General features: G+C 43.4%; 2 protein-coding genes and 1 long non-coding RNA gene across 7 annotated transcripts in view; 1 reads left to right on the forward strand and 2 right to left on the reverse strand.

The window, feature by feature from the left end:
- Positions 1-894: 894 nt before the first annotated feature.
- Positions 895-7,509, reverse strand: MTERF2 (mitochondrial transcription termination factor 2). Its single transcript, XM_069859779.1, has 2 exons — positions 7,456-7,509; positions 895-2,570 (listed from the first exon to the last, which is right to left on the reverse strand). The coding sequence occupies exon 2, from the start codon at positions 2,557-2,559 to the stop codon at positions 1,363-1,365; it is 1,197 nt and encodes a 398-aa protein (XP_069715880.1). The 5' UTR covers positions 2,560-2,570; positions 7,456-7,509; the 3' UTR covers positions 895-1,362.
- Positions 7,510-10,931: 3,422 nt separating this feature from the next.
- LOC138716668 (uncharacterized) lies at positions 10,932-12,880 on the reverse strand. Of its 4 annotated transcripts, none has more exons than XR_011336706.1 (3): positions 12,812-12,880; positions 11,798-11,995; positions 10,932-11,212 (listed from the first exon to the last, which is right to left on the reverse strand). It is a non-coding gene; the product is annotated as an uncharacterized lncRNA (long non-coding RNA). The 4 variants fall into 4 exon arrangements; XR_011336707.1 differs by lacking the exon at positions 12,812-12,880 and adding an exon at positions 12,561-12,597; XR_011336704.1 differs by lacking the exon at positions 12,812-12,880 and having other exon boundaries at positions 11,798-12,488.
- Positions 12,881-13,220: 340 nt separating this feature from the next.
- CRY1 (cryptochrome circadian regulator 1) overlaps positions 13,221-20,491 on the forward strand; it is a 36,992-nt gene continuing 29,721 nt past the window's right edge. Inside the window, exon 1 of one of the 2 annotated variants that reach the window (XM_069859598.1) lies at positions 13,221-13,444. In XM_069859598.1, the coding sequence (XP_069715699.1) occupies positions 13,287-13,444 (158 nt within the window). In that variant the 5' untranslated portion in view covers positions 13,221-13,286. The remainder of the gene's footprint in view (positions 13,445-20,491) is intronic. The other variant, XM_069859589.1, reaches the window with a different exon arrangement.

Consider the following 20,491-nt stretch of genomic DNA (forward strand, 5'->3'; position numbering starts at 1 on the left):
AACCAGATGTTTCTAGCCCTTTCCAAGACCGCAGTGGATATGTGTCAGGCTATATAAAATCATCATCTTGCAGCCCACCCTCAGAACAAGTAATTCAATACCAGCTTCCCTCAGCAATTTAAAGCATCCCTTTAAGAAAAGGAACTCTGGACCTGCTGCCAGAATGTCTGTTAAAAATGACCTTGAAGAATGGTCTAGAGTGAAGGGGGGTGTAACCATTTTCTCCTGCTATCAAGAGGGAATGCGTATGGAATAGCTACTTGGGAAAGTCTTTCCGAGAAATAAAATTGCTGGTGATCCTAATTCTACCGAGATAATATCAATGATGCTGCTGTTTTATATTACCATTCACAGCCCATAAATGAAAATAAGTAAAATTCCCTGACAACTTAAGCTCTATCACATAGTTACTATTTTGAAAGGCAGCACTTGTCAACAATTACCATACGGTGATATCCGAGAAGCAGCGTCACCCGTATATTTAGCAACTGTGGCAGCTGTTCATAAATCTAATAGTCATTTTTAATTACCAGTGGTTTTACAGACTAGAGTTTTATTACATCTAGCATAAAAGCATGACTTTTTCCTTTCTTCCACAATCATTTTGAGAGTGAAGTCTGTCCCTAACCTTTTTCTCTCCCCAGGCCTTTTCTAGGAAAGACTAGACAATAGCAAGAGATTCCTCTTGCCCCAAACTATTTCCAAAGGAGTACATTTTGAAGTCTCAGAAATGCAAAGGAGGTTCTCTTGCAGCTTCTTTGTATAATGATTCGTACACAAACATATTGGGGCCTCACTGTAGCAGTCATTAAATAAAGATGTGTTCAGACTGCACTCTAGCTAGGCTCTCCTACCCAAGCAGTGAAGTCTGCTGCGGGACAGGATCTGGGAGCCAGTGCTACTTATGTCAGCAATAAGGTACAGAACTCTTTCAAAAGAGTCTCCAAATGTAAGAGGACCACTGGGTTGATGAATGTTGCTGGGAAAATAACCCTCCTTTTCTCTTTCGCAGATAAAGATTGCACTAATCACTACCACCAGGGCGACTGTGCAGTGACAGTGCTGAAAATCCAAAGCAGGTCATGCCCTGTTAGATAAGGAAATGTAACAGAACCAAAAACCATGTAAGGTACTCCCTGGGAAAAAGGCAACCTTTATCATTAAGTTCTGTGATATTATTTGAAAGGATGAGATGGCTACAATTGTGGAATGAAGTTGTGCCCAAGACCCATTACATGACAAAGTACAATGTAAAACTACAATCTGGTTAAGGTTATTTTTCTTTCAGTTCTTCTCAAGGAACCAACACGTCTCTTCTCCTTGATAATTTTCTTTTGTGTACTTTAAAGGACAGCATTCAAATTAATCTTCAATGCTTATAGGAGCAACAGGATTGAAAATTGGTCTCTCCTTCTTTGATTGTATCTTACCATAACTGACTTCAAAATCTTTCTTAGTACCATTCAGGCTTTCTAGAGTCCCGCTCTTTATGTCATATCCCAAAGCAGAGAGCTTTTTAATTCGGTACTGAACAATTTGTGTTGTCAACTCCAGCACCATTGGTGTCTCTCTAATCTGTGCTACGGAAATTCCTTCCTTCAGGAGTCCTTCAAGTCTTTCTTCCAAAACTGGAACAGAATAGTAGAGAAGGGCTGGGCATGTCAGCACGAGCTGTTTAAGTTCTTTGTCACTGCACTTAAAGACGTTTTTGGAAAAAAACATGCTCTTCTGCATAGTAGCAGGTGTAAGCTGAAAAATAAAACCTTTAAGTTTAGACAGCAGGTGTAGAACTTCATGGTCGGTGAAACCATTCTTCTGGAGAAATTCCAAGTTTTCCTGGATTGCATTGGGACTATTTAATAAAATAAATGGATTTTGGCTCAATAGCTTTAGTATCCAGATCTTCATATTTGCATCAGAACCACCTAAACTTAAATAGTTTCTTTGTAATGTCTCTATCACATTTTTGTTTTTCTCAACAGGATTGTAGAATATATTGGGTGCACTTGTCAAGAACCTGGTGATTATATTATTCTTAAGTCCCAGCTCTTGAAAAAACAATATATTTGCCTTCTGGTTCTCATGATGTTCAGTAGTGAAAAAAGACTCTGGGAATTGCTCTATTAATTTAATCAACTGCTTTTCATTCTGGCATACTAATTGCCATAGAGCTTTTTGAGAATTTATCTCTGCAGGGGTGTGGAGAATTGCCTCTGGGCAGCGTTCTAAAATGTTAGCTACAGCAGCCTCATCCGCTCCCATTTCTTGCAAGATACCAGCAATTTCTTTAACATAGGCCACATCCTGGAGGAGGACCCATTCCTTTAGCCTCCGGATTTTCTTAATGTCAACTGACAACCTGTAGAGGCTCTCAATGGTTTTTTTATTTTCCTCTCTTGACTTTGCATCAGTTGTGTAAGTGGAATGCATTGCGAAGCTTCTGTTTACTACTTCGGTCCATACTGATGAAAAATTCAATCCTGGGTTACAGTACTGAGATCTGGTCAGCAGAAGAGGAAATGCATCTCTTACAGCATGAGCAGCTCCTCTGAACATCATGGAATTCAGCCCTATGGAGAAAGAACAAGATCTGTAAGAAAACACACTTAAGGCATGAGTTATACCTCATAATGTTCTCAAAGAGGTTAATATTTAGATTGAGCTTGCATAAGAAATTACTTCCAACAGTGTTTTTTGTTATTAGCACAAAATTCAGTTGTATGAAAGTCATGTGAAAGTGGGGAGAAAAAAAGACATTTGAAAGGTTACTGCTTTGATGGATACCTCACTAGGACAATAACACGTGGATGCGATAGACCTGATGTGGGAGAAGTGTTCTGTCCATATAAATGTCATACAAGAACCAACTGTCAGCCGCTTTCTGCGGTTAATACTGTTAATTGCCTTACAGCTCACTCTTAATTTATTACAAGAATGTTTCATGCAATTTAATTTGACAGTAATTCTACTAAATTACTTTTTTAAAAAAGCAGTTTAAATATCTTTCTTGACTCTTCTGAATGTATTTGCTTAACTTCTCAAGCATTGTTTGGAGAGTGACTTGTTCCTTCATGTGTCAGAGACCCCCTGGTGCTCCTTCAGTAGTAGTTCATAGCCTAACTGCACTGTGAAATCATTCTTATTTTAATTAAGGGGGAAAATCATCTTATGTATGTGTATTTTACTAGCTGAGTCTGCTAATTGCCTTCTGAGTAAGCGCTGGTATTTTGGGGGAGGAAGCAAGCAATACTGTAACATTTTCAGGCTTTCATTTGCCTCTGCCAGTACCTACTCTGCTACAGCTGTCCTCTGCACTGGCACCTTATTTCTGTTTCCAGGGAGAATTGCTGGTCTGTTAAATAATACTTACACAAATCGCTGTTGCTGGTAACACGCTTAAACCAGCTCAAATTGAAAATGAGGGGGGGAAAAATCCACCATTTGTGCATTTGAAAGTTCTACTTACCCAGTTGCTTTCACCTATCCCAAAGAACAGCATGCCTCAAAAAGTACCTACATGAGCATTAAGTGAAATTAATTTTTGAATTGTTTGGGGTTTTTTTAGGAGAGAAAAGACTGATAGGATCATGCAGTTAAACTTCCTGCATAACAGACCACGAAGCCTACTCCAGGAACAGCTATACGAGACCCCTACAATCTTCTTTATAGCCTGTCTTTTAAAAAAATATGTGGTTTGTTTAGAGAACTTAAGTGATAGAACCTCTTATCTATTTCTTAGATAAGGTTAAATATTTTTCAGGGGTGAAATACTTCATCTCAAGAAAGTGTACCTTTGCTTTTAGGTAGATGTTTTTCAGCTTTTAAAAGCTGGATTCTTGTTATGTTATTACATCATAAACTAACAGAGAAAGACATAAGAATAATTTCCTATACGCAAGTTTATGTTATTAACAGAAGCTCTTTATCAGTATCTTGTTTTTCTAGTATTATTTCAGATCTCTGAGGCAAAATCTGATTGCCTAATGAAGCTGCTCACGTCATAACCCCAAGGCTAATGATTTTATCTTCACAAACTTCGTGACTTGAGAAGTGCCGTCCAGCGGGAGATTTTTCCCAATAGCCTTGAAAGCACTGTAAGTCACAGACTTTTCACGTGCTGACCTTTCCATGTTCTGTAAAAGTGACCCTTTTCACAGGGACCGAACACTAAAGCCTCTCCTCTACAAGGAGTGACTCAACCGCCCACGCCCGAGTGCTGTGTGTGGTTCTATTGAAGCTAGCAGGTCCAGTCAGAGTAAGCCAATCTCTAAAGATCAGGCCTTCTGCATTAACCCTTCAGCTCAGCTGGAAACTGCCAGCAAAATAAAGTATTGTTTAAATTGTTTGGGATGTCAGATGATACTTCTAGAGTATAAACCAGTAAAACCACGACTTTTATTTCAATGTGTAATCCTGCTCTTAAAAAAAAATGCCATGTGAGTAAGGCAGTCACTTAGAAGACAGTCGTTTTATCTATTACAGAGCTTTTAAAAAATTCTGATATAGTAAATCGTGCTCTTCCAAGATCCGACAAGGAAACAATTGTTATGCTCACTTAAAGAAGTTTTAGGTTGTTTGAAAATGTTTAACATCACAGTGATTTTTTTTTTCCTTTTTTTAGAGAGGACCATGCATGCAGAAACAGAATACTATAAAAGGAAGGGAAACTTTATTTACTCAGCTGTAAAGCCCAAGCCCCTGTAAAGCACCAAGAAAAATATAACATGCAAAACAAGATTAGGATTAATGGATTTTAATGTTGTGGTGTTCTAGAAGATAAACAAGTGTTACGATTTGCTGTATTTCAGAACCCACAGATGATAGTATTGCATCTCCAGGGTATGTAACCTGTTCCAAGAGTTCAGAGGTCCCTTAAAGCTCATGCTGGACTATTGTTCTAATATGCAGGATCCCACTACAACTTTTTACATACTTCTGTTGTTGTGGGGATTGTAAATCAACTGAGAGATGAAGCATAAAAACCAGCCACCTTGCATAAGGCATTTGTTCTCACTGCCAGCACACACTCACATCACCAGGTGTCGTAACAGCAATGAGGAAGTGAACACGTGTCTGTCTGGAAGTTATATGTGAGCCTGCTTGTTAGCACACTTGCAGTGACCCATATTTCAGAGTAAAGTCGTGTTAAAAGTTTTATTATGTAATGAGACTCCTATGTATATTTTCTATGAGACAGATACTAGGATGAACTGGCTGATTCATCCCTCATTACATTCTGAATTTTTGAATTTCTGAATGTGTAATTTGAGACTCAAATATCACCTTTTGAAAAATTAGCAAACCAACCTCTTGCTCATGTTGTATTTTTTTCACAAAATCTTCCACTAAACAAAGCAACAGTATGAACACAACTCCGTGCTGGTCACTGTCATTCTTATTACAGCAAACTGTGGCCAGCTTTTAGCAGGCTGTAGAGAATTAAATTAAACTCCTAAATGCTCAAATTGAATTTTGGATTAACCTGCAAGAGTAGGTGCCTACCTAAAAGAAAGCTGTGTAGATAGAATTTGAATTGCTTGTGAAGAAATCTGGAGTGGTAACAGGTAGCAGTTTAGTAGATGAATGCATAGCAGACTAAGCATTCACGTTTCTGCACTCAAAGGCAAAAAAAAAATAAATCCCTGCTTTGCATCAGTAGTGGAAGTGAAGTAAAGAAGGATCACAAAAACACGCTAGCATAGAGCTTTCTAGAAAAAACTATAGAGGATCCTAGGATAATCCAAGTTGGAAGGGACCTCAAGAGCTCTAAGCAGGGTCTGCTATGAGATAAGATCAGGCTGCTTTGTCCAGTCAGGTCTTGAAAACTTCCATGGATGGAGCCCACCCAGCCTCTCTGAGCTGCCTGTTCCACTGTCCTCATGGGGAAAAAAGCCTTTCATTCTATCTAGGAAAAAAAAAGACATTTAGAAAAAGCTTCAGGAAGCATAGCACTATTTAAGCCAAAGGTCATCAAGTGGAGCTTTTAGAATCATAGAATAGGCTAGCTTGGAAGGGCCCTTAGAGATCATAGAATCATAGAATCACCAGGTTAGAAGAGACACACCGGATCATCGTGTCCAACCATTCCTCTATCAAACACTAAACCATGCCCCTCATCACCTCATCCACTGCTGCCTTAAACACCTCCAGGGAAGGTGACTCAACCACCTCCCTGGGCAGCCCGTTCCAGTGCCCAATGACCCTTTCATCCAGTTCCAACTTCCCTAGCATTGGCAGGGTCACCTCCCACCAGATCAGGTTGCCCAAGTCCCCATCCAACCTGGCCTTGAACACTTCTGTGGCCAAGGTCTGCCTAGCATTTCCAAAAATGGCTTGGGTAAGTTTTAATTGGCTTTCAGCCTGTTTAGGTAGTGTTACCTCTTTCAATGGTCTTTCTCCCTCTCCACGTTGGGAACATTTCTGCTCCCATTCCCACTCAACCCATCTCTCCTCAGAACACAGCTTTGTGATTTCATGAAGAGCAAGGAAGTAAAAGCCCAGACCTTGTTGCTTTCTAACCAGATTATATTAATAATTCAAAACTAGGCCTTATGAGGAGCAGCTGAGAGAGCTGGGGTTGTTTAGCCTGGAGAAGAGGAGGCTGAGGGGAGACCTCATTGCTCTCTACAACTACCTGAAAGGAAGTTGCGGAGAGGAGGGTGCTGGCCTCTTCTCCCAAGTGACAGGGGACAGGATGAAAGGCAATGGCCTCAAGCTCCGCCAGGGGAGGTTTAAGCTGAACACGAGGAAAAAATTTTTCACGGAAAGGGTCATTGGGCACTGGAACAGGCTGCCCAGGGAGGTGGTTAAGTCCCCTTCCCTGGAGGTGTTTAAGGGACAGGCGGACGAGGTGCTGACGGGCATGGTTTAGTGTTTGATAGGAATGGTTGGACTCGATGATCCGATGGGTCTTTTCCAACCTGGTGATGATTCAAAGAAACCTCAAACACGAAAGAATCTGCAATGAAAGTGGAAGCCTTTGAAGACTGTGCAAAAAGCCCTGGTTTTAGTATAATACCTGTTATTAGCAAAGAATAATATGCATGTCTCAGTTCAATGTTCTTAAAATCTGACCTGGGGATAACTAATTATCTAGACGTAGCCAAAGGATTCTGGTAGCTGCACGTATCACAGCTGGCTGTCCCGTCCCTGCCCTCCAGGCTGCGACAGCTGTAAACACCCCCATAATAACGACGCAATCACAATATCTTATTATTTCCCATTAAGAACCAGGCTCGGGTGGCCTGAGGAGCCGGCCAAGGAAACCCCATCCGTGCCCTCCGGGCCGCGGCTCGCCCTTACACCCTCGAGAGCGCCCAGAGAAGCGCCCCTGGCGGTCCCTCCTGAGCAGAGCCTGGACACGGCAGCTCTAGGACCTCTCCTTGTAGGATGCAGATGGCCGCCCCGGCCCTGGCGAGGAGGCCGCAGCCCGTCACACCCCAGCCCCGCGCTCACCTCGCCGCCCGCCGCCGCGCTGGGCGATACCAACGGGGCGGCCCGGGGGGGGGGGAGGGGGGAGGCGGGGCGGAGCGTACCACGTGTCGGGAGGGGTTTAGGCTGAGCTTGCTCAAAGATCAGGCTGGCCCTGAACTCCTGCAGGGATGGGGCAGCCACAGCTTTCCCGGGAAACCGGTGCCAGTGCCTCACCACCCGCACAGTGAACAATTGCTTCCTAATATCTAACCTAAACCTCCCCTCTTTCAGCTTAAAACCGTTACCCCTCGTCCTATCCGCGCGCTCTCTGCTAAAGAACTCCCCCCACCCCAGCTCTCCTGTAGGGCCCTTTAAGTACTGGAAGGCCGCTATAAGGTCTCCCTGGAGCCTTCTCTTTTCTAGGCTGACCGTGCCCAGCCTCTCCACATATCAGACGTGCTCCAGCCCTCGGATGATTTTCATAGCCCTTCTCTGGATTTGCCCTAACAGATCCTCATCCTTCCTGTGCTGAGGACTCCAGAGCTGAACACAAGACTCGAGGTGAGGTCTCGTGAGAGTGGAGCAGAGGGGCAGAATCACCTCCCTTGACCTGCTCACACTCCTTTGGATGCACCCCAAGATGTCTTTCTGGGCTACAAGCACACACTGCTGGTTCATGTTAAGCTTCTCATCCACCAGCACCTCTAAACCCCTCTCTTCAGGGATGCTCTCAACCCATGCTCCACACAGCCTGTATCTGTGCTTTGGATTGCTCCAACCCAGGTGCAGGACCTCGCACTTGGCCTTTCTGAGCTTCATGAGGTTCACACAGGACCACTTCTCAAGCCTTACAATAGACTTTACTAAGATTAAAAATAGTTACAGGTGGTTGGATTCAAACAGCTTTCAAGGGATAAACAGTAAATAAATAAAAATCAAAATAATTTGAAAATCGATCACTTCAAAGTATTATGATAGCAAAGAAACGAACCTTTGAAAATAAGCTACTTGAGTGCTGGTGAGCTGATGGGAAGCAGATGATCCTGTTGATCCAGTAACAGAAATGGTTTCTTGTACTTATCCAGGACAAAAGCTGAAGCAGTGCCAGTGAGGCCTCATGCCATGCATGGCACAGAAGTGGCCGTAACCACCACCCAAAGCCCTGGGGTTCCTCGTACCACATGTAAACCTCTGCAAAAGCTCTTCTGCTCTTTTCAAAAGCTGTACCCTGAAAAAACTCTTCACTATCAAATTTGGGTGAGAGGCAACACTCTGTTGTGTGCCTCACTTGGTGTGATGATGGGAGGCTTGTCTTACATCAGTGTATTTTCTTCCATACGATCACCGCATTTATTACAGAATGTGAGAATTAATTGATAAGTTTTGCTGCAGCTGGTTTGTATGTTTAATTATCTCGTCATATAAATCTGCCTTGTATCGAGAGATAACATGCAGACAATCTCCAGATGTGATGTTTAGTTGTCTAGCAAGATGTAGTTGATTTAGGTTAAGAGATAACCTGAAGGAAGTCTCCAGACATGGTTGGATAATCCAAAAAAATAATGAGTATTCTTTGAAGATTTATAGATTCTTTGTCTAAAACTACTATATATATATACCCACTGCTTTTGTAAGAGGTGATGCCTTTTTTAAAGGGCATCCAATTCAGTGCTGAATTGTAAAATAAAAATATTATTATCTGTGCTTCGAAGACTTTGTCCTTTTTAATATTTTACCAGTGAATAAGTGTTTCTCACAAGAATAAAAGAATAAAATTCACACACGAGGTCATATTTTGCTGGTGGTTCAGAAGTTTGATGAACCATGAGGTGCTTTATTTCTCTTTTAAACTTAGAGTAACAAACTAGTAGGGACACACAAATGATTTCTAGACTAGAAAGATTTTCCTAGGCGTGCTAGAATTTTTTAAACTAACTCCAGGTCTGCACAATCACATCCTTCAGAGAGTGGAAATTGGTACTGTTCTCTCTGGGAACACCTCTTTTGTTGGATATATTTTCAGTAGTCTGTATTAGATCTGTGAAAAAGACCTAATGAAGAAGAGAACCACTGCAGAAAGAAATCATGCCCTATGAACCCAGTTCAGGTGCAATCTCCTATATAACTGCTGCTTCAAGAAAAGTTAACAAAGTTTGTAAGTATAAATGGCACACAATGATCTTAAAAACATGTATCTAAAAATGTTTCTAATTTGTAATAGATTGTATACTCTCTTTTTAATGGTTTTGGAGTGGGTCTCTTCTCCTAAGTAACCAGGGATAGGATGAGAAGAAACAGACTCAAGCTGCACCAGGGGTGGTTTAGATTGGATACTAGGAAAAATTTCTTTATGAAAGACTGGTGAGGTTTTTGGAACAGGCTGCCCAGGGAAGTGATGGAGTTGCCATCCCTGTAGGTGTTAAAACAATGTGTAGGTGTGGCATGTAGGGACATGGTTTAGTAGGCACAGTGGTGTTGGGCTGACGGTTGGTCTTGGTGATCTCAGAGGTCTTTATCCAACCTTAGTGACTCTATGATACCCTTTTTCCCATTCTAACCCCTTCCTACTCTCTTGATTTTTGTGATCACAGCCTGGGCTAAATGAGCTAAATTAGCAATGTTCTTTAAAACAGTTATCCACAAGAGAACACAGTAGTGAGGTTTACTCATGCAATTTCCTTGATTAACTGTGATTCTTTTTCTACTAACTTGGAGAGACTCTTCCCTTGAGATTTGACATTTTAATTAATATATTCATCTTCCTTCCACTTCCAATTCAAGAACAAACTGTCTAGCATGGAAGGTATGGCTACAGCTGAATGTTCTCTTGACGTAGTGATATGCTAATCATATTCTACAGTTGTTATTTAGTCTGCAGCGACAAATGGCTCATAGGCCAATGGGTTCCATGGTTGCAATTTGGTAATGAAACCATATGGTCTACTGAAGGAGGGTTGCTTCCAACTCAGTACTCCCAAGAAGGCTGGACTTTATTTGGGACATCTTCAGTGTCGCAGCCTTGTAAGGAGCTAGCAGGGAACATAAGGAATATGAAAAAGCTATTTAAAAGTTTGGAATAAAAACTGTATTGTGAGGTGACGTTCCTTGAAAGTAAGGGACATATCTTCTTTAGTGTGCTCAAAAATGATAGAATTAAAAGCAGTTTAATGGAAAGTGTTCATTAATGACTGAGATTTCTTTTTCTATTTTGTTTCCTTGAAAATTATTCACCAAATATTTGGCATTTCTTAAGAATAAAAATGAAAGAGAAAAAAACCCACAAAAAACAGCCCCAAGAAAGGAACAAGGTACTTTGTATTAACTGAGAAAACAAGGAGCCAACTACTTCAGGTCTGAGTTGCAACAAGGGTGTATGACCAGATCCTATATGTTCTTCTTGAACCAGAATGATGACCTGTGGAAGATGAGGTTCCATATGACAAAGTAATAATTGAAAAACTCATAATAATTTGTGCTATCGTTAAAGTCAGAGCTTAAGAACAGTTCAGCCTACACGCTTTTTAGAAAGAAATTTTGTATTTTCATTTTTGGTGAGATGACACCTGGAATACTGCATCCACCTGTGGAGCCCTCAGCACAGGAATGACATCGATCTGTTGGAGCGGGTCCAGAGGATGGTCACTAAAATGATCCAAGGCCTGGAACACCTTCCCCATGAAGAAAGGCTGAGAGAGTTGGAGTTGTTCAGCTTGGAGAAGACTTGGAGGAAACCTTATGCAGCCTTCCGATACTTAAAGGGGGCTTATAAGAAAGATGTTGGAAAAGTTTTTAGCAGGCCCTGTAGCAACAAGACATAATGGTTTTAAACTAAAAGCAACAAGACATAATGGCTTTAAACTAAACGAAGAGAAGTTTAGAATAGATACAAGGAAGAAAATTCTTTTGCCGAGGATGGTGAAGCACTGGAACAGGTTGCGCAGAGAGGTGATGGATGCCCCATTCCTGGAAACATTCAAAGTCAGGTTGGATGGGGCTCTGAACAACCTAATCTGGTTGAAGATGTCCCTGCTTACTGCAAGGGGGTTGCACTAGGTGACTTTTATGGTCCCTTTCAATCCAAACTATTATATGATTCTATAATAAAATCAAATAGAGAGTGATACTAATCACAGCTGGGATATTTGCTGCTAGAATGCCTCGATCATTAGTGGCATTTTATGAAGTCATTCAAGGTGAGGAAAGAAAAGAGTGAAGGGCAACAAGTGTCTGCCTCTGTTAACTTTGCTCTTACTTCTTAAGGTGCTGTCCTGCTGTGGAATTTTGGAAGTCAAGACAGATCAATCCTGGTCACGCGCGTCCTCTGCCTTTCACTTAAGCGGCATTATTTCTAATGAGGCCCCTCTTGCCGTTGCAACCCACTCACCTATGAACGCTGTGGAAGCTGTAGATTTGAGTTGCAATCCACAGGTGGAAGTTTATTTTCAGATCTGCGTCTAGATCTTCTCTCTGAGGACTTGAAATTGCGCTCCGAGTCCTGTCAGTACCACACCTCATTCAGCAGCCTAGTGGAACACAAGGTACCGGGAAACCCACTGTGCCAGCAGCACGCAGATGTTGAGCTCTGTGATTAAAAGAAACGACGTTAGACAGCGTTTGCTAACAGTGGCTTTACCAACAGTGCCAGAGAGGCCATTTTAACTCCTTCTACTGCTCAGCGCTCGCTCGAAAACGCGTTTTCCTCCAGCGGCTTTGGCCGGGCAGGCTCCCGCTGGCCGCTTCAGCCCTGCCTCTTGCTCAGCGGTTCCTCCCCGGCTTTTTTTTTTTTTTTTTTTTAATCACGGGACGGCAGCGACGCAAACACGGGCCGTTTTGTAACCACCGGCGGGGGAGGGGAAGGGAGCTGCCCCCCCCCATCCCTGCTCCCCTCCGGTCCTTTGCCCGGCCGGGTGGGCGGTGCGAGGATTGAACGGGGGGTGGGGGTGGGAGGACTGACCGGGCAGGAGGGCGCTCGCCTTTCCCCCCTCCCCGTGGCCCCGGGGTGGGGGCTGGGCTGCTTGCGCGGACAGTTACATAAGCGACCCGCCTCCGCCCCGCGGGGATGGGGGCGCGGCGGGACCCGAACTCGAACCAACCCGAACCGAACCCAGACCGCTCCGTCCCCGGGGGCGCGCGCGCTCCCTCCATACGTAACAGGTCGGCGCGCGCCACTCGCGCGCTTCCCCCCCACCTTCCCCTTCCTTCAGGGCAGGAACCGGCGCCTCCTCGGCGCCCCGTGCTCATCCGGGTCCCGCAGCCCATAGGCGGGGACGGGAGGGGAGGGAGAGGAAGGGGGAGCCCGTGTTCTCGGCCCTCTCGGCGCCCAGTCCCGCCGCCTCAGCGGGTGGGTTTTTTTACCGGGGTGCCACCCAACCCCCCCCACCCCGGTGTGCGTCCTCACCGAGGGGGAGCGGGTCCCGCTCGGCGCCGCGCGCCACTTCCCCCCCCGCTCCCCCCCGCCCCAACAAGTCCCGTAGCGAACACACTTCAGAAACGTGAGGGCCCGCGGTCACGTGGTGCGGGGCGCGCGGCCAATCGGCGCGCGGCGGGGGCGGGGCCGGGCGCGGCGCAGAGTCACAGGGCGAGCGGCGCGGCACGAGGCGCGCGCGCGGCCGGGCGCCCCCCCCCCCATCTCCCTCCCTCTCCCTCCCTGCTCTGCCTCGCGCTGCTCGGCGCCCTCTCCGGGGGCTCCGCGGGGTGATGCGCCCCCCGCGCCGCGCGGCCGCCCTCGACGTCTCCGCAGGGTCCTAGAGCCGCCCGCAGGGCTCCGACCCCGTCTCCGCGCGGGGCGTCGCTCGGCCGGGGCGCCGGGCCATGAGCGGCCCCGCGCGGGGCGGCGGCGGCGGCTGTTCCCGCTGAGCGCGTCCCCCGGCGGCATGGGGGTGAACGCCGTGCACTGGTTCCGCAAGGGGCTGCGGCTCCACGACAACCCGGCGCTGCGGGAATGCATCCAAGGCGCGGACACGGTCCGCTGCGTCTACATCCTGGACCCCTGGTTCGCCGGCTCCTCCAACGTGGGCATCAACAGGTGGCGGTGAGTTCTGGGGGAGGGAGACCCGCTCCCCGCGGTACGTGTGCGGTCGCGCCGCCCGCTCCGCCGCCCCTTCCCCTTGCTCTTCCCTCCCTCCTTCCCCTGCCCGCGCCTCCGGCGGCACCGATCCAGCCGCTGCGGGGCCCGGGGAGGCGGGAGGGAGTGGGGAAGGCGCTGGCGGGGCGCAGGGAACGTGGTTTCCCAGGGAAGGGGGGGCGGTCTTGTTCCTGGGGGCTCCGTCCGTTCCCCCCCTCCGCCCCCAGGCTCCTGGCGTCCGTCCTCTTAACCGCCCCCCCCCCCCCCCCCCCCCCCCCAGGTTCCTGGAGTCCTTCTGTTCCACCTCACTATGTTCCCCCCCAGGTTCCTGGGGTCCGTCCGTTTCCCCACCCCCTGGTTCCTGGGGTACCCCCCTCCCCATTCTCGGGGATTCCCCTGGTGCTGGGGTCTGTATCCCCCCACCTCGGTTCTTGGGAGCCCCAGGGGTCCCCCTCGGTCCCGGGATCCCCGGAGCAGCAGCCCGCTGGGCTTCCTTCACCTCAGCACCTCTGGTGCCGGCACAGGGTGATTCCCCCGTGGAAAAACAAACAAACAAACAAAATCGAAAAACCCTAACTGTTTAAGCTGCTTAGACTGATTCGAAAGTAATTTCTCAGGGTATCTTTCCTGTAGGGAAGGGTAGGTGGTGTCCCTTTCCAGAGCATGCAGGTCTATTCCTGCACCTTCTAGCCAGGTGTGGACCTACCTACCAGGCAAATGAACTTTACTGTGGAGTTTGGACTGATGCTCCCATGCTCAGTGTGTGCCACAGTAAGGCAGAGGTTAATGGGACTTCTGTGCATGCTTATCTTGTGAGATTACTTAAAGCATCCTTAGGGATCTGAAAGCTGTTACCCTTTTAAAGGGCTTGATAATGCAGCAGAGTTCTTATATCATCCATCCAGTGTCAGGAACTTGAAATGCTTGGGAGCTTAGCCTGCCTGGACTATGATGCTGAGAAAAGTTGCCTAATTATGGAACAAGCACAATGAAACTTGGCCTAATGCCACGTGTGAAAAGAATGACCAAGTTGAGATATTTTGAGTTTCAATCCAGTTTGTCTCTTCATTTCTTTCAGATTTAATAACTCCTGTCACAGGTCATTAAATACTTTACTAGCAAGGTAACCTACCTTTTGAGGGTTTGGTTTTTTCTTTCTTTTTTTTCTTTTTTTCCCCCAGATTTTGAGAAGTTTTCCTTATGGTCCAATTCCTCTTTTTTCGGAAGATAAAAATATTTAAAATGCTTTATGTGAACTTTAACTTGATGGGTATTCCATTTTTGCTGACAAAAGTAATGTTTGTACAACTTAAGAATAATAATTGTTAGGTACTTCCCTTATCCAGGGTTCACAATGTAAATCTCTTTTATAGAGGCTTAATAATTTTCGTTTGTGTGTTTCGAAGGCGGTAGTTTTTTTGAATAACAAATCCTGACTTTATAAAGAAAGCTTAGAGGTTTTAGTTTTATGGATGAAGCATGAACAACTACTTAAGTTTTAAAAGAATGTGGGTAACTGGCACAAGTCTGTTAAGGAAATCGCACGTCTTAAGAATACTTCATAGGTTTGTACTGAGTTTTGCAATTGAAGTGCTAGCGTTTTTTTCTGTCATAGTCACTGAGCTGGTGCATGACATACAAATGTGAACTTTGATCCTAGCAAAAGGGAGTTTGTGTCTTCAGTGCTACTGTCCTGGTTCTTCAGTGACTAATATGAATGTTAGCTCATACAGTCCTTGAGTACATTTGTGTGTGATGTATTTGGTAGTTTGTTTACTTTAACAGTGTTCTCAGTGTTCTAAAAGACAACAAATTTCCACACTTCATTTTGCATTTGAGGAAAAAAGTCTTTTTTTACTTGCTGGTTAGAGGGGCTAAGATTTTGCTGGTGTGGGTTTGTTGGCTTAGTTTTGGGTTTGTTTATTTTTTATTTAATGAAGAGGAGCATTTTTCTTTTAGCCCTTTGTTTTTGTGTGCTTCTTCCTCCCCAGTGAAGATCTCCCTCAAGAATCACAACTCCCCTATCCAAAGCAATTTAAACAGTCTCCTGGGAGTCAAACACCTGCAAGGCACGTTACTGCATGTGAATTTGAGCAGGATATCTTATTGCCTTCATAGCCTTATTTTGTGAGATCTACAGTTTTTTTCCAAGTTCAGGAGTACAGTAACTTCATAGAATAACTAGCTGCTAGTGCTTTCTGCTTTTTAGAGTGGTCACAATAATTTTTTATTTAAATGAACAGTTACTAGTTTGGAATGAATCCATTTTAGGTTCTAGTGGTTTTAATGAGCTATTTTTAACCAGTGGTGAGATACGCATTCACAGGATGCATACACAAGACTTATGATGCACTGTTTTCGTTTGTTAGTCTCATTCAGCACTTGTAATTAATAAACAAGTGTTTTATCTCCTTGCTTGTTTGATAACCGCAAGCAGGATCCTTATTAACATGTGTGTGGGGTAGGGTGTTGAATTAGTGAAAAATATTTTATATGAGATTAGGAGCAGAACCCCTTCAGCATTTGGAACGTGAATCAAAGTTAACCTTCTGATGTGAATTTACAGTGGCCCTTTCTTAGTCTGAGATGATTGAGGCTGACGGTTTATGTTCTGGTGAAGTTATGGTCCTAATGCCTTAGGCAAAACTCTTGTCTATCAGAGTTCAAACTATGACTAACACCACAAATGTGAGGAAAAATGATGCAAGAATACAAGACACCAGGAGGTTCAATTTCTTTTTAGAAGTAATATTGTCCCTCTGCAGGGTCACCAGTTATAGTTCATTTTTAAAAAAGCGTGCTAAATCTGGCAGATAGCAGCCTTTAGTACATAGGTGCTTTCTGATTAAATTTTCTCCTTAAACAGTCATGGTACCACTCATGAACTGATATTTTTGTGTAATTGCAATATTGAGCAAGTCTAATTACTAAGCAATCACATGGTCTTACTGACCTCCTTTTTCCTGGCATACAGCCTACCTGTTGTAAAATCATGAATGCTACGTAACAAATGCCAGGGCCTTTTTCAACGCACTTCATTTTTTTTTTCTGGTTCTGTTCTGTTTCTTATTATTGTTCATTCTTTCAAGCTGTCAAATAAATCAAGATGTGCTTCCATTGAGACGTGCTTTTTCTATATAATGAGTTTTCCAGCATCGTTTGCAGACCAAGGCTTGTGAGAGAGGCATTATTTGGTGCAGTAAAAGTTGATGGAGAAATGATGAAGGGAGGTGCTAAATGGAAAATCAATCTACCCGTCTCTTAAAGTTTTGTCAATTGCCTTTAAACTTTTGGCACCAGAACTGGTGTGCATCTAATTGTGTCAACAGAATAGACAAAGAATGTAACTTGTGTACTCCAACAAGTAACCATTACCCAATTGCAAAAAAATGTGTTCCTATGTGCTCGCAGACTTTTCCATACTGAGGAGAATGGGATCTCCTGTTTAGCAATATTGCCTAGGGTCGGGCTTCATTAAGCCCTGGTTTTAGTACACACTGGCAGTTGATCACAATACCTCAAAAGAAATGCAAACATACCGTTACTTGCTGCAGAAGAATTTACTTTGGCTAATGATTTACTTTTTTAGTTTGTCTTTTTGAGTATGTTCTTGATATACTAGCTCAGGCTTGCTTGCAGGAATTGATTAAAAAAGATGGATAGTCTAATCTTGTCAATCCTTTCATTTATTTTTTTATCATTCCTGAGGAGAACAACCTTAGCTTTAAAAAAAAAAAAAGAGTAATTAAATTTGTTTTGTATATCTAGTAGATTTTGTGAAAATATTGATGTGTTCAGCATCCTGGAAAGTTAACGTGCTGTTATGTCAGGATATCCCATTGATTTAGGAGAAAGAAAAGAGGTGATTTATTTTTTAACACTCACACCTCAAAGTGTCAAAAATTAAAAATGGGGGGTGGGGGAAGGGGAAGGAATTTCATTTCCAGCACAATCACTGCAATTCATAGAAATGGCAGCTGGTTTTAAAAAAATAATACTTGGGCATCCTTCTGTGGCACCTGTTAAATTTTGCTCTTCTGTGTGTTTGGTTTTGAAAATACAGTTTCAGATTATGGAGGAAATCATTTGTCCTATAGAGACCTGTGTGTTGGATGTGTGATTGGTGAAAAAAGTCAATAGAACTATTCTATGAGTGATTTCAGTATTAAATGATGTCATATCTGTAATTCATGCAGGCAAAATTTTTGTATTATACTTTGTTAGTTTTGGGGGCATGCTTGGTGTGTAAAACAGAGTGTGCCAAGATAATTTATTTCCCTGCTAAAATCATCCTTTTAAGTTTGTTTTCATGGTGTAGCACTTAGGATGAAAATCTGTTTGATTTCTGGAATATTTAACATCAAGGCAATCATCTGAAATATAAATAGAGACAAGGCTCTTGGTTTTTCATATACAAAGCTAGATATACATCATGTTTGGGAGTAATGTTAGTTGTGTATGTATTCTGTAGGTACTTCAGGGTTTCTTTTAAAGGGTAGGTAGCCTGTGCTGAACTCTGCTGCTGTAGCCTGGGAACTTAGGAATTCCTGTACTGTGTTCTAGACATACTCGTCATAGCTTTTAATGAGTGGCTTTAAATCTAGTTCAGTGCTTGTCATAGAATCATAGAAATATTTGGATTGGAAGTGAATCCTAAAGATCGTCATATTAAGATCCAGGGACAGGGACACCTTCCACTAGATCAGGTTCTTCAAAGCCTCATCCAAACTAGCCTTGGCCATCTCTAGGAATGGGGCATCCACAGCTTCTCTGGGCAACCTGTTCCAGTGCCTCTCCACCCTCATAGTAAAATAATGTCTTCCCAATATCTCACCTAAATCTCCCCTCTTTCACTTCAAAGCCATTAACCCTTGTTCCATCACTGCACTCTGGTAAAGAGCCCTTCCTCAGCTTTCCTGTAGGCCCCCTTTGAGTACTAGAAGGCTGCTATAATGTCCCCTGGAAGCCTTCTCTTTTCTAGGCTAAACAAGCCCAATTCTCTCTCTTTCTCTTTTGCTCTCTTCTCTTTTGTACAACCAGGCCACTAAACCAAGAGCGATTAATCTGCAAATTTCAAAAACTGTTATTGAAGAGCAGTTGTTTATTTTCAGAAGCTGTGCGTGGTACCAGTGGTTAGGTTGGAGAATCCTTCCAGCGCCACTCACCTAGGCTGTCCACCTGCTGTCTTTCAAAGCCCTGTCTACCCCAAATGTGCCCACAGTTGAGCGATTCCCTCTATAGTTCATGATGTTACGTGATCTAGTCCTGTGATTTACAGAGTATGTCACTTAACAACGCTGACGTGTGTCCTCACGGTTTTAATCCTACAGTGTTGATGAAAGAGGTGGTTCCACCCTTTTGCGATAGCACAGAGCCCTCATCATTCTGTCTGAAAGAGATTCATTACCAGTTTTGGTGGGATTAACTCTGTGGGAGATTATACCAGCACAAAGATTGCAGTAGTAGTAAAGTGAAGAGGTGAGAATGGGAAGGGCAAGGACCATTTAATTCAGTGGCAGTATGGATTTGTACCAGATTAAAATGGTCATATAACTGTAGCCTGCGTTGCTCGTGCGTAATAACCACTGGGTGTTTTTTTGGAAGGTGATTATTAGTTTATTCTGTGGCTTCCCATTTACTGACACTCTTTGAAGTTATATTGTTGAAACTGAGTATCAGACTTTTTACTGCCTTAGGGAAAAAGGGCAAATTTATTTTTGGTCAAACTGTCAGAACAGCTCTGCCAGCTGAGAAACTGCACTATGCTAATTTGCTTATTTTGGTGAATGATCTTGTATTGCTAGATTCTGTAAGGTAACTATTACTAAATTGGACAAGATATCTATAGTGGTTGGTCTGGCAAGAGCAGGTGGTACTGCAAATCCAATTTTATATGAAGTGTTTAAGTTGTTTTTTCCAAAGTAGCAGCTATTATAAGCCAGAAGAATTCCAGTGAGCGTTTATACAATTTGCTTTTTGACTCCAAGATTGATCTTGGAGGAATCTAATTCCTCAGGTTAAGAAGTTTTGAGGTTTTAGAGACCTGGTTTTACATCACTAATCTCCAGGTTTGAGGATGTCAGGAGAAGATCTGAGCAGTGTGTTCTTAATATGCAAGAGTAGTGTGTGAACTTTGAGTTTGTGTGTCAAGGGGCAAATGCGGTCTTGAAACAACTCCACAGGATTTTTTTTCACTCTTCCTTCTCCTGGGATCAGAAATTTGTTTGCTTTATCTTAACTAAATATCAATAGATCATGTTATTTATTTGAGCATGGGAAGGTAATTTGTCTGCAGGTTGTGGCATTGTCTCCTCTGCTCATAAGAGAAGGTGATATCCTCCAATAAACACTATATGTGGTGAATGAGAAATCAGCTTTTTTTAGGCAACCAATGGTAGAGATTTTTTTTTTTTAACTGAACAGTATGTGGCAGTGTCAATGACTTCTGCTTCAGTTCTTCAAAGCAAATTTTATGTATTATCATTCACTTTTGACTATTTTCATGTAATAAAATATTTTTCCCTCCAGTTTGTGGAAATACCTTTTTTTCTTACAAATGGCAGATATTCTTGACACACATTTTGTTATACAAATATTGCAGAAAAAGACTGTTTATCATTCTACCATCTGATTTTTTTTTGTTTGACAGTTTATCTACAGGATGGAAGCCTTTATTTACATGGAAAATTATTGCCTTCCATGCCTTCTCTGTGTCTGGCTGGTTTTCAGGTTAGTTATATAACCCACAACAGGAGGAAGGTCAAGCTGCCAGTGACGTCAGCTACTTTTTCAGTGTAAAAGTTACACTAAAGTCTGTGATGTATTAATTTATATATCGAAAGGAACTATTTACTTTAGGGAATTTTATGACTTTCCCATAATGACCTAAAAAGGCAAAAGTCAGCTTTGAGCATGAATTCGTTGTGTAAGCAGTGTGGGAGTACATGGCATTGTGTTTTAAGGGCTTAATAATTTTCATACCACATTTTAGCAGGTTTAATAGCTGTGCCTTTG

The sequence above is a fragment of the Phaenicophaeus curvirostris genome, chromosome 1 (genome assembly GCF_032191515.1).
Source record: "Phaenicophaeus curvirostris isolate KB17595 chromosome 1, BPBGC_Pcur_1.0, whole genome shotgun sequence".
Classification (NCBI taxonomy): Eukaryota; Metazoa; Chordata; class Aves; order Cuculiformes; family Cuculidae; genus Phaenicophaeus; species Phaenicophaeus curvirostris.

Excerpts from the sequence above, each read along its gene's own strand:
- MTERF2 (XM_069859779.1), bottom strand. The coding sequence starts at position 2,559 with ATGATGTTCAGAGGAGCTGCTCATGCTGTAAGAGATGCATTTCCTCTT.